Source organism: Calliphora vicina, chromosome 1 (genome assembly GCF_958450345.1).
Source record: "Calliphora vicina chromosome 1, idCalVici1.1, whole genome shotgun sequence".
NCBI classification, from domain to species: domain Eukaryota; kingdom Metazoa; phylum Arthropoda; class Insecta; order Diptera; family Calliphoridae; genus Calliphora; species Calliphora vicina.
Window position 1 is genome coordinate 139,997,597 of NC_088780.1, and position 14,084 is coordinate 140,011,680.

Here is a 14,084-nt window from a genome sequence, read left to right on the forward strand (position 1 = left end):
ATATGGATATCTAATGATAGATATTTCAAAGTCCATTGCAACGATGTAGATAAGGCTATAGTAAGTTGGACCTACAATTGGTCAAAATCGGGAAAAATATTTTTTAACCCGAATTTTTTTTTCATCAAAAAATTTTTTTTGTCATACATTTTTTTCAAAAAAAAAAAAAAATTTAAAAAAAATTTTTAAAAAAATTTGGAAAAAACTTTTTTAAAAAAATAAAAAAAAAAATTTGAAAAACAATTAAAAAAAAAATTAAATTTTGTTTACCTAAAAATATTTAAACAAATTTATTTTAAAGTATAATTTGGTGAAGGGTATATAAGATTCGGCACAGCCGAATATAGCTCTCTTACTTGTTTATCATGATAAAAATTGATCAGGTATAACCAGGGGGTTATAGTAAAACAATATATATTCTGTAAATATATGTATGCATACAAAAACTAAAAAAAAAAATATATATTCGGTTTCAATAAACAATTTGATTTAAAAATTAAATATATTTTCGCTTAAAATGTTGTAATAAGCTCTAAATACTTTCACATAGTAACATTTAAGTGTTTTCTCCTATTCAAATCATCTTGAAAAAAAGTTTCAAGGATTTTTGTATCTTCAGTTGTGGTTGTCATTCTCGTGGAATTGCACATATGTATGTACTCGTATGTATGCTGTACAGCTGCAAATATTTCTTTGACTGTTGGCAATGTGTTAATTGAGATAACTTCTGTTGTATATTGAACATTTGTTTTGAATAGTTAGAATTGCATTTTTGTTTGGATACACTATTTACTAAAAGCAAATTTAAACAGAAAAGAGTACTGTTAAATTTTTTTTTGCGAATAAACGAAGGGGACTTGTAGACAGCAATTAATAATTGAAATCAATTTTCTAAAGACCTCAAATAACATAGGCATGCAATATATCCGCTAGTGTCCAACATAGATTGCTAAGTAATCTATAGTGAAATTATTTTTATTTTTGCTACCATAAGTAGTCTATCGGAGAGTCAGTTCTCACTTACTGTTACTTTGTAATCTGAAGTGTAGTATGTTTTATTATCATTCCACTTTTGGATTAAGCCATTTTACTTACTATATAATTCTATCATTTGGCCGTGCCTTGGTATACCAAGCTGTAGTCATTTCAAAAGTTTATTCATATTTTTATTTAAGGACTAGCTACTTCACTCACTACTACACCATTTCCAATTGTAGTTCAGACAGTTCTAATTGTATTTCAGAAATTTCCAAATGTATTTAAAAACTTTCTGGTTGTATTTCAGAAATTTCCATTTGTATTTCAGAATTTTCCAAATGTATTAAAAAAATTCTAATTGCAATTCCAATGGGAATTTCTAAAATAAAAATAGAAATTTCTGAAAAACAATTGGAAAATTCTAAAATACAATTAGAAACTTTTTAAGTATAAATTAAAAATTCTGAAATACGCATGGAAACTTCTGAAATACAATTGGAAAATTCTGAAATAGAATTAGAAATTTTGGAGATGTGCGAAATACAAAGATTTGGAACTTTCTTAGTGCAGATGTTTGTAACGAGCTAAAATATTGTCCCAACACCCACATTAAAGTACACCAATCTGCTCATGGTCACTTTCTGAGTTGATTAACTCTTTCCGGTTTAGTGGTTACTTTACTAACCTCCTTTTCTAGAGTCATTAACAAATTTTTAGTGATATCTATTGGCATTTTGCTAAATAATTAAATTTTTTAAGTGATAGACTAGACGATAGTGTACTGGACTATCAATCCAAGGGTTGCGGGTTCGATTCCTGCCAAAAATTGTCGATTGGAGGAGCCGGTTGATTACACAGAAGGTGTAATCAAGGTAGAGAATATCTTACCTACACAGCTATTTCGTTTGTTGTTTTTTTTACATGGAATAATTATTTTATTTATTTATTATTATTATACAAATATAACTGAGCCCAATGGGCCATATATAGTTAACAAATTTTCCACTTTTTTTTTTTAAAAAAAAGCTACATTGCAAAATTACAAGTTTTCAAACAAATTTATACGCTACGAAAATGTTTATCATAATTATTTTTAATTCCAACCGCCAAGGTGGTCAATAAACTAACCACCTTATTCCATAAAAACCTTTAGGTGTATTTTTATTTTTTCTTATTTTTAATAATATATGAATCCTAATTAAAGTAAAAATGCAATTGTATTGATTATAAACTAATACACAAAAATCTGTGGCTGAATGAGTTAAACCTAGCAATTTCAAAGATAATTCGACTAAAAATTGCTACAAGATTTTCTATTGCCCCAAGGACAAATTGGTTAGAATCGGTCCATTATTTGTCTAGCTAGTCTTAATTATGTACACGCAGAGAAAAAATATAGTTGGGCATGGTTACTGTAACCATTTCAATATTGTTACAAGTTTTTTTAAACTATATTATAGTCACAGTAACCATTTACATGATTGTGGTAACCATAATATGGTTAATTTACGATTCACATGATTGTATCAACCATTTATATGGTTACAGTAAACAAATATATGTTTGTGACAACCATTCATATGATGAAGGACTTATCATATTATGTTGCTCTCTGCTTAAGGATGATAAGCCTGAGAACAAAATAATTTGATAAAATTATTCATCATAAATATGGTTGCCACAAACATATATTTGTTTACTGTAACCATATAAATGGTTGATACAATCATGTGAATCGTAAATTAACCATATTATGGTTACCACAATCATGTAAATGGTTACTGTGACTATAATATTGTTAAAAATCTTGTAACACTATTCAAATGGTTACAGTAACCATGCCCAATTATATTTTTTCTCTGCGTGTACATATTGGTGACCCTAACAGTCCAACAGAACTGCTCGGATACGCTCATAATCCAGATATTATATTTAAATTAGATTTGTTAATTACAAATTTTAAAAAAAAAGATGGTAAATTGAATGAAACATGGACCAATTGAAATATTTTGAATCTAAAAATTCTATCATCTTTGTAATTGAAATATAAATACATTCAATTTCATTTAAAATCTATCTATTTCATCTCCAAAACTTGTAATAAATATATAATAATATAAACAATGTTAATTTAAATATTTAATACCCAACAAACTCCACTGTCCTCAAACCAAATGTTCTCTCCCAAAAAGCCTTTCAAAATACCCAATATTGGCGACAAATCTTGAAGTTTGGCAAGCCCAATTGAAAGTTTTTCTGGCGTTCATGTTGTGTTTAGGTAAGAAACTGATTAATGTTCGTCCCCTGGGAATGTATTTGGCCCTCATGGATTTAAGCACACTTATGTTTTATTGGTGTTTATATCGGACTTGTTAGATTTATGTATCGCTTAAAAAAATCTTATTTTGAAAATGGAATTGGTGTAGTAAATATGTGTGAATAAGTGTAATGATGGGTTACTCAATGGGTGTGCCTATATATATTATGGTTGATATTGTATTTATAGGTAAAATTGATTTGTCAGTCGGTAGGTTTGAAAAAAAAATATGGCAACATGGACCAATTGAATATTGAAAACATAAATATTTAAATACATTAACTTCGTTATCATCAAAATATTCATATGTTTTGGAGAAAAACCCATTATTTTGGAAATTTGTTTGAAATATTTGCAACTACTACTACGGAAGAAAGTCTTTTATTGTTTAAATTTCTCTCCAGTATTAAAAATTTGTATGTTTTGCTTTTTTTAAAGTTTAAAGCTTTTCTAGTTTTATTGCTTTTATTACTTTTCAGTTTTCCTTCTTTCGTTTTTTTTTTAATTTCTAGCTTTTAGGGTATTTATTTTAATCTTGGCCTTTCATCTGTTGTTTTGTTTCTATTCTCCAATAAGTTGTTCTGGAAAACCATTGAGTTCTACAATGTTTTTCCTATTGATTTTCAAATGAATGTACAGAGAAAAAATAAATCGATATCTGGAAAATAATTTTAAATAAATATTAAATACAATAACAATACTTATAGCCAAATAATTTTGAATTTTAATATGAACTTTTTTTAATTGTAAATAAAATAGGAATTCATACTTCTTGTATAAAAATTATTTTCGGTGTAATTGTTGTTGGTAGTTTTGGTATTTTTTTTTTCAATTTGTCTATTGTATTTGAAATGCATGAATTGGTAAAAGTTAAGTCACTTGGTTGGTTTGGTTATAACCTCAAAAAGATTATAAATATTGCTAAAACTCAAGAAGTTTTTTTGAGTTTTTTTTTACGTTTTTAGTTGGTAATTGAAAGATTATTTTTTTCTAATTTTTCTCTAACATGTTTTGTGCCATTTAAATATTGTTTTTATTTACAATTAGAGCAACAAATCCCAGCTAAATGGTAGTGTTTTTTAATCGAACAATATGTTATCTTTGTTTGAAATAGGTTGATATAATTCAGAAATAGAAAAGAAATACTAATGGAAATATTATACAGAAATTTAATGTATAATTTAATATTTAATATTATTTAATGTTGCCATAAACATTCTGTTAAGGTATTATTTTCATAAATTTCATTTATCAGTTAACTTACCGTTGGAGAGCACTTTGTTTTTGAAGTTGGCTAACAAATCTTTTTTAAAGATATAAGTCAGAGTAATACATATATTTTATATGAAAACTTCAAAATGAAAAGAAGGACCACGATTTGTGATACCTTATAAATTTGACCGAAAATTGATTTTTTACATGAAAACTTAAGAAAATTTAAAAAAATCTATAATCGAGAAAAGAAGTAGTCATTTATATTTCTGAATAGAAATGGCGCCGTCGTTGGTGTCCATATCATATCATATCATATCATATCATATCATATCATATCATATCATATCATATCATATCATATCATATCATATCATATCATATCATATCATATCATATCATATCATATCATATCATATCATATCATATCATATCATATCATATCATATCATATCATATCATATCATATCATATCATATCATATCATATCATATCATATCATATCATATCATATCATATCATATCATATCATATCATATCATATCATATCATATCATATCATATCATATCATATCATATCATATCATATCATATCATATCATATCATATCATATCATATCATATCATATCATATCATATCATATCATATCATATCATATCATATCATATCATATCATATCATATCATATCATATCATATCATATCATATCATATCATATCATATCATATCATATCATGAATTTGACATTATTAGACCCCTTTCACACTAGGCAATTTAGTTGCGCAAGTCTGTTGTGTTTGTCGATGCCAGAGGTAATGTCGGGTTAAGGAGAAGAAAATTGTGTATGCTGTTTTGTTGTTGGGAAAGAGACTTGCGCAACTAAATTACCTAGTGTGTCTAAGATATCTTTTGAATTGAATTAGGCCTTATCGCTGAAGGTGATTTTTTGATGAAAAACTAATAGAACATCCTTTTTGATAAAACAATTTAATTATTTGCAGGTGTTGTTGAACGCTATATCCCTTCATTGGGAATTGTGAAAATAAAACAGAATAAATAACAGCCAACTCGACAGATGTAGCTTCAACAATATGGCGCTATCAATTGCCAAAGTTCGTAAGTACGTATGGGAAGGATCTCGATCCACGATCACCCATATTTCTGAACAAAAATACATATTTTAAATGAAAAACACAACAATTGAGAAAAGGACCTCGATCTGTGATCACTTATATGTATTTCTGAACAAAACAAATTTTTTTTATATGAAAAACACACAAAATTTCTTAACTGTCAATAAGCTTTTAATTGAGACAATGAGTTTGATCTGTGATCACTTATATTTCTGAACAAAAATATATATTTTATATTAAAAACCCAAGAATTCTTAATGTAATAACCATAGAGAACAGACACAGAGCGGAAACTCTCCTGTCAAAGACCTAACTCAGTTGTCAGAAACCTAAGTGGTGAGAATGTATTAGTAGAAAAACTATGCGAAAACAAAAACAACACTCGTATGTGTGATTTTTTTGTTTGAGTTTTTTTCTAGTTTCCGCTCCATGTTTCTCTATAGTAATAATTTTTTTAATATTCCTTTTATTATATCAAAAATTAATTATACCCTACACCACCATAGTGGGAAGGGTATAATGCGTTTGTGCAGATGTTTGTAACGCCCAAAAATATTAGTCTAACACCCACCTTAAAGTATACCGATCGACTTAGAATCACTTTCTGAGTCGATTAAACGATGTCCGTCCGTCCGTCTGGTCGGCTGGCTGGCTGGCTGTCCATGTAAACCTTGTGCGCAGAGTACAGGTCACAATTTTGAAGATATTTCGATGAAATTTGGTACATATTATTTTTTCGGCTCAAGCCTATTGAAACTGGACTTTATCGGTCATAAATGTTTAATTTATATATGTATCTCCACAAATTCCGCTCCAAATATGTTTTATATACACAAAATTCATGTCACCAAATTTTGTTACCATCGGTCCATAATTAGTCATAGCTCCCATATAGACCCGCTTCCGAAAATCACTTTAACGTGCATAAATCGCTTAAAAATGTTAGTATACACACAAAATTCAACATACTTAACTTTAATATAGACATAAATCACATGACCTAATTTCATGGTGATCGGACTATAATTGGTCATAGCCCCCATATAAGGCCCACTTCCGAAAATCACTCAAAAATATAAATTATTGAAATTTTAAAAGAAAAATGTTTTTGCTTTTTTTTTTATTAAAATGTTTTCCAAATATTTGGCTCTGTTTATGTTTTGACATTGGAAATAGGTATTAATGAAACGAAAATATTTAAAAATTTATATTTTGTCATCTTAATTATAGGAGAGAAACAAAGTCTTTAGTACACGTTTCCCATAACACAATGTTTATTATAGCTTTATTATTATTGATAAGAGCAAACAAATAAATATTTATAAATAAAAGCCGGTTTGCTGGGGAGCTGACTTGAGTAAATTTTACTCTTATTTTTGTCGTACGAGAAAATGGACTGAAAATAAATGTATGTAAACGTGTTGCCGTGTAGCAACATGTTTTGGGTGATAAAAATAGGAAATATAGTTTTTATATTCTACAAAATATCTAATATCAAAACTATTCTGAATTAAAATTCTACAAAAATGTGTTTGCTTATATCTCAGTCATCTGTGTGCCGATTTTCTGGATTTTAAATAGGTTGCTTATTTGGGGACTTCGGAAAGTGGATTTCAACAGACAGACGGACATGGCTATATCGACTACGTTATCTATAACGATCCAGAATGACGGACCCATATTTCCTCTTGCCATGGTGAAGGGTAAACTATTCTGGAAACTGTTAAAGTTTAAATTGCAAACGAGGTTTTTTGTAAAACAGTTTTGAGAATTTCTATATATTAGTGGGCAATGGTAACTCTTTAAAATGAAAACACACCATTATTCGTATCGGTCACTAAGGCGAGTGAGCAGCAAGTCACACGGCGAGAATAGCGTAATCAAAACAAAACAATTTTTGTTTATTTTATATGCTGTTGACAATTAGTTTCAAAATAAAATCACCAACTGCAAACATATAAAAAACAACAGCTATATTACTAGCTACTTGGAATAACAACAAGATACAAACAAAAAAATAAAAATATTATCGGCTTTAACGACACTTCTTTATCTCTACCTGCAATATAGTTATTATGTACATAACATATGTACATAGAGACCAATTTAATTCAAAGTTTTCATATAAACTTTAAAAATTTTGAAAATTTAAACCTAATATTATTTAACAGGAACCATAGGTTTCTTCAAAATACAGGGATACAGTCAAAGCTTCGAATTAATTAATTCAACTTGAGTTTAATTCACTAAAATCTTAATTCTGAATTAAAATTACATTACACAAATCCATTCCCAACATTTAATTCTTTAGCTTCATTCAAAGGCATTTATATAGAAATTATTCATAGTTGAATTAATTCATAATGGAATTAGTTCACAACAGAATTCATTCAACCTATGAATGATTAAATTTTTATCAATTCAAATCTAATACAAATTGAATTAAAATGTTTCAATTCATTCAGCTTTGTTTAGCTTTTTAATCATTTAAAAAATTAATTGAAAAAAATTTAATTAAAAAATTTTGTAATAGATTTGAATTGAAGAAAAATTAAATAAAAAATTAAGCTATTTTGTAATGGATTTGAATTCAAGAAAAGTTTTATGATTCAATAAGGAATTAATTCAATAAAGAATTAATTATCATAGGAACGAATTCAATATGTTTTAAGTAGAGTTTCAAAACCGCGGTTTCGGTTTTAAAAAATTTAAAACCAATCGGTTTCGGTCGATTTTGTGATAATTTATTAAATATCAAGTGTTGTTGAAACAAAATCAGTTGATAATATAGGAAAAGCTAACAAATTTAAAATTCAAACTTGACGGGGTTCAAAAGGATAATGGAAAATTGGTAAATTTTCTCTTAATGGTACTTTTTGGCTAATATGATTCTCAGTAAAGAAATAATCAGGAATAGGGTCTCAATGGTATTTGATACCTAAAAAGGAGAACTAACTAAACCAAACTAAGGAGTACTTTTTCGTTCATCAGAATGCAACTTTTTGAATTTTTGATGTAATTGAACTTATAATATGGAAATTACTTTGATTTAATTGTTCAATTGTGGAAAATTAGTACTTTATCATCTAATTGTTTTTATTACATTAAATTATTTTACTTATGTACATAATAGCTGGTAATAGTACTATTTCTTTATTGTAATAGTACTTTTGGAATATTTTATAATAATAAACCTAAAAATTAGACACACATGATTCTGAATGAGTTAGAATTAGCAAAAGGTAACTTTAGTGGTACATTTATTTTGCATTTTCAATAATAATGGGCCTAGAAATATGAAATAAGGCATTGATGATGCTAAGTGGGTATACAAAATGGTACTTTTTTAATTCTAATAATACGTTTCGAATTAGCTAGAATCCAAATTACAATGAACCAATAAACTTGGAACTAGAGACATGTTATCCTGAATTATTATTAATTCACAAAATGAGACTTATTAGTACTATTTCTTTCTTACATTATTTTTGTTTAAATAAAACAAATAAACAGTCATTTGATTTTAATTGTCAGGAAATACTTGGATGAATCTTAGGATGAAAAAGTTTGTTTTTCACATCTAAATTTTTAATTTTTCTACTGAAAATAGATTAAAAGTAAAAACCTAAGAATAATTGTCGGTTTCGGTTTTAGGGCTGGAAAAAACGCGGTTTCGGTTTCGATTTCGATTTCGATTAAAACCGAACACGAAACTCTACTTTTAAGTACTAAGTTATAAATCCGATGAATTAATTCATAATGAATTCATTAACGCAATCGAAAATGGAATTAAGAATTACATTGATGCCTCGATTATTCGTGATTCGATTAACCGGCAATATCAATTATCCGGGAAAGAAAAAGAAAATATTTTTGGAACGATTTTAATTTTTTTGCAACGATTAACTGTAATTACCTCTATTATCCGGGATGGTAAGCATAATTTTTTTCAAGTTCAAATCATTAGTTATTGAAAAAAGGGCTAGTTCAAGAGCTTTAAAAAATGTCCATGAGATTTCCGCAAGGATAATATAAAGATTGGGTAATATAGCACATATTTTTAGAATGGTTTAACAATAATTTTATACCAGAAGTGAGAGATCATTTTAAGAAAATCGATCTAAAATATGAAATTAAAATCATTCTGCTATTCACATCCAGACGTACAAGATTTCAATGCTGAAAACGTTATTGTGAAAGTTTTTCCACCAAATTGGACGACTTTGATTCAACTGATGGATCAGGGTGCAATATGGAGCTTTAAAAGTCATTAACGAAAAACTATATGTATTAAAAAACTACTCAAAATTGGTACTCAATTAACCGGGAAAATTGATTATCTAGAATGCTCCCGGTCCCGACCATTACGCATAATCGAGGTCTCACTGTAATTATTTCGAACCTTTGTATACAGCAGCATATTTGACAATGTATGATATAGGATGCCTAATATTTTGACATGTTACAAACGGAATGACAAACTAAATGTATGATTTCCCTTTATTTTTGTTTTTGGTGGGGGGTATTGAAGAACATAAAATATTTCGAGTGCTTATACATATTTTGATTATCTTTGTGAGTATGTACGCAAAAGAATATAGTAGTTTTTGAATGCGAATGTACATACAATATTGACTTAAGTATTGAATGAACAATTATTATTTTATTACTGCTGGAAAATACATGTATCTTCTTGTGGACAAACACCAGTGCCAGCAACATGTTTAATTAAGATTATTTTACCAAAAAGAACACAAACAAATTGGAACACAAAACGAAAAAAATAAACGCGAACTTTTGTTATCAGAGGCATAAAAAACCGAGAGAGATGTGTTATCAGATGAAATTTTTATGGTGGCACTGATTAGTCTTAATACTTGTGACAATTTAACACATTGTTGGATTTTTCCTTAATAATGTATGAAGGTATGTATGAATATGAAATGCTTTTCACTTTCTTAAAAATTTACCTTTATATTCACGTTGTGTTCTTGGCCGGTAGCCGAATACTCCCTTTTCACTGTGATAACAGCAACGTTGTTGCAATTGCTGCTGTATCCATAGAGATTTATTTAAATGCTGGTTGCACATATGACGTAGCATTTTGATTTAAAGTTGTTGGTTTTTTTCTCAATCAAAGTAAATTCGTAAAAAGTGATAACAACGTCTATCAATTAATAGTATTCTATATGTAAATTATTTCTCTGGAGCGACCTCAATTTCACTTTCACTCACGCCACAAAATGTGTACCGCACACCCCAAAAGTCACAACAATACTGATTGTATGCATCCATTCCATTCGTATGTATAGTTAACGCACAATATTTCGTTTATAGGAACTGATAAGCGTAATATCAAATTAAGAGAGCTTTGGAACAAAATATATTAGATTTAAGAGTATCACGATCAGTGTTTCCATATATTTTTAAACATTTATTTTTATTTTTTTGTACTAAAATTATACAACAAAATTATAACAAAACTGAAAATTTTACATCTTTTTGAACATAAGAACATATATGTATCTATAATTTGAATAAAATTTTATAAAAAAACATAATATTAAACCACAAACTATTCTTCCATAATATTATACACATACAACAACAAGTAAGAAGGTACAATAAGCCAAGCCCGTCAATACACTGAGTACATGTTCAGAAACAGTTTACAAAATTTTTAAATCTGATTTCTTTTTATATAAAACGTATTTGAGATGAAAATTTGTGGATATTATAAACAATTTAACATTTTCAGTTTTTTTTATACAGTTTTCTATTTGACTTAAATTAGCAGTATCTACGAAGATGTGAACGATTTAAAAACTGATTATAAGTATAAAATATCAGTAATCACAGATTGAGCTTATTTTCCTTAAAATTGCAGAATCTACGAAGATATGAACGATTTAAGATATTTGAGTTTTTATAGTAAAAATCGATTTTTAGTATAAAATATGATGTTATTACTCATTGAGCTTATTTTTCTTAAAATCGCAATATCTATGAAGATATTAACGATTTTAGATATTTGAGTTTTTTATAATCAAAATCGATTTTAGTATCAAATATCACAGTGAGCTTATTTTCCTTCAAATCGCAGTAAATTGATTTTAAGTATAAAATATCAGTGATCACAGATTGAGCTTATTTTCCTTCAAATCGCAGTATCTACGAAGATATGAACGATTTAAAATATTTGAGTTTTTATAATAAAAATCGATTTTTGGTATAAAATATGAGTGATCACAGATTGAGCTTATTTTCCTTAAAATCGCAGTATCTACGAAGATATGAACGATTTAAGATATTTGAGTTTTTATAGTAAAAATCGATTTCTGAGCTTATTTTTCTTAAAATCGCAATAACTGCGAATATATGAACGATTTTAGATATTTGAGTTTTTTTATAATCAAAATTGATTTTAGTATCAAATATCAGTGATTACAGTGAACTTATTTTCTTTCAAATCGCTGTAAATTGATTTTAAGTATAAAATATCAGTGATCAAAGATTGAGCTTATTTTCCTTATTAACAAAAAAGACCAAAATTCGATTACTCATATAAAAACTCACAATAGCTTAAATCGATAATAACTTGGCCAATAAGCGTTGAATCAAGAAAAGGAGCTCGATCTGTGATCACTCATATTTCTTAACAAAAATCGATTTTTTATATAAAAACTCAAAATTCGCTAATAACTTGACCAATAATCGTTTAATCAAGAAAAAGAGCTCGATCTGTGATCACTCATATTTCTGACCAAAAATAGATTTTTTTATATAAAAACTCAAAATATCTAAATTCGCTAATAACTTGGCCAATAAGCGTTTAATCAAGAAAAGGAGCTCGATCTGTGATCACTCATATTTCTGAAAAATTTATTTTTTTATATAAAAACTCAAAATATCTAAATTCGCTAATAACTTGGCCAATAAGCGTTTAATCAAGAAAAAGAGCTCGATCTGTGATCACTCATATTACTGACCAAAAATCGTTTAATAAAGAAATAGAGCTCGATCTGTGATGACTCATATTTCTGACCTAAAATCGATTTTTTATATAAAAACTCAAAATATCTAAATTCGCTAATAACTTGGCCAATAAGCGTTGAATCAAGAAAAGGAGCTTGATCTATGATCACTCATATTTCTGACCAAAAATCGATTTTTTATATAAAAACTCAAAATATCTAAATTCGCTAATAACTTGGCCAATAAGCGTTTAATCAAGAAAAAGAGCTCGAACTGTGATCACTCATACTTCTTAACAAAAATCGATTTTTTATATAAAAACTCAAATTAGCTAAATTCGCTAATAACTTGACCAATAAGCGTTTAATCAAGAAAAGGAGCTCGATCTGTGATCACTCATATTTCTGACCAAAAATTGATTTTTTTATATAAAAACTCAAAATATCTAAATTCGCTAATAACTTGGCCAATAAGCGTTTAATCAAGAAAAGGAGCTCGATCTGTGATCACTCATATTTCTGAAAAATTTATTTTTTTATATAAAAACTCAAAATATCTAAATTCGCTAATAACTTGGCCAATAAGCGTTTAATCAAGAAAAAGAGCTCGATCTGTGATCACTCATATTACTGACCAAAAATCGTTTAATAAAGAAATAGAGCTCGATCTGTGATGACTCATATTTCTGACCTAAAATCGATTTTTTATATAAAAACTCAAAATATCTAAATTCGCTAATAACTTTGCCAATAAGCGTTGAATCAAGAAAAGGAGCTTGATCTATGATCACTCATATTTCTGACCAAAAATCGATTTTTTATATAAAAACTCAAAATATCTAAATTCGCTAATAACTTGGCCAATAAGCGTTTAATCAAGAAAAAGAGCTCGATCTGTGATCACTCATACTTCTTAACAAAAATCGATTTTTTATATAAAAACTCAAAATAGCTAAATTCGCTAATAACTTGACCAATAAGCTTTTAATCAAGAAAAGGAGCTCGATCTGTGATCACTCATATTTCTGACCAAAAATTGATTTTTTTATATAAAAACTCAAAATATCTAAATTCGCTAATAACTTGGCCAATAAGCGTTTAATCAAGAAAAGGAGCTCGATCTGTGATCACTCATAATTTTGGCCAAAAATCGATTTTTTATATAAAAAGTCAAAATATCTAAATTCGCTAATAACTTGGCCAATAAGCGTTGAATCAAGAAAAGGAGCTCGATCTGTGATCACTCACATTTCTGACCAAAATTCGATTTTTTATATAAAAACTCAAAATATCTAAATTCGCTAATAACTTGGCCAATAAACGTTTAATCAAGAAAAGGAGCTCGATCTGTGATCACTCATATTTCTGGCCAAAAATTGATTTTTTTATATAAAAACTCAAAATATCTAAATTCGCTAATAACTTGGCCAATAAGCGTTTAATCAAGAAAAGGAGCTCGATCTGTGATC

At 27.8% G+C, this 14,084-nt stretch overlaps 1 protein-coding gene across 1 annotated transcript in view; it reads right to left on the bottom strand.

Moving 5' to 3' along the window:
* LOC135963956 (probable 2-oxoglutarate dehydrogenase E1 component DHKTD1 homolog, mitochondrial) overlaps positions 1-10,919 on the bottom strand; it is a 30,017-nt gene extending 19,098 nt beyond the window's left edge. Inside the window, exon 1 of the mRNA XM_065515977.1 lies at positions 10,612-10,919. Within this exon, the coding sequence (XP_065372049.1) occupies positions 10,612-10,744 (133 nt within the window). The 5' untranslated portion in view covers positions 10,745-10,919. The remainder of the gene's footprint in view (positions 1-10,611) is intronic.
* Positions 10,920-14,084: the final 3,165 nt, after the last annotated feature.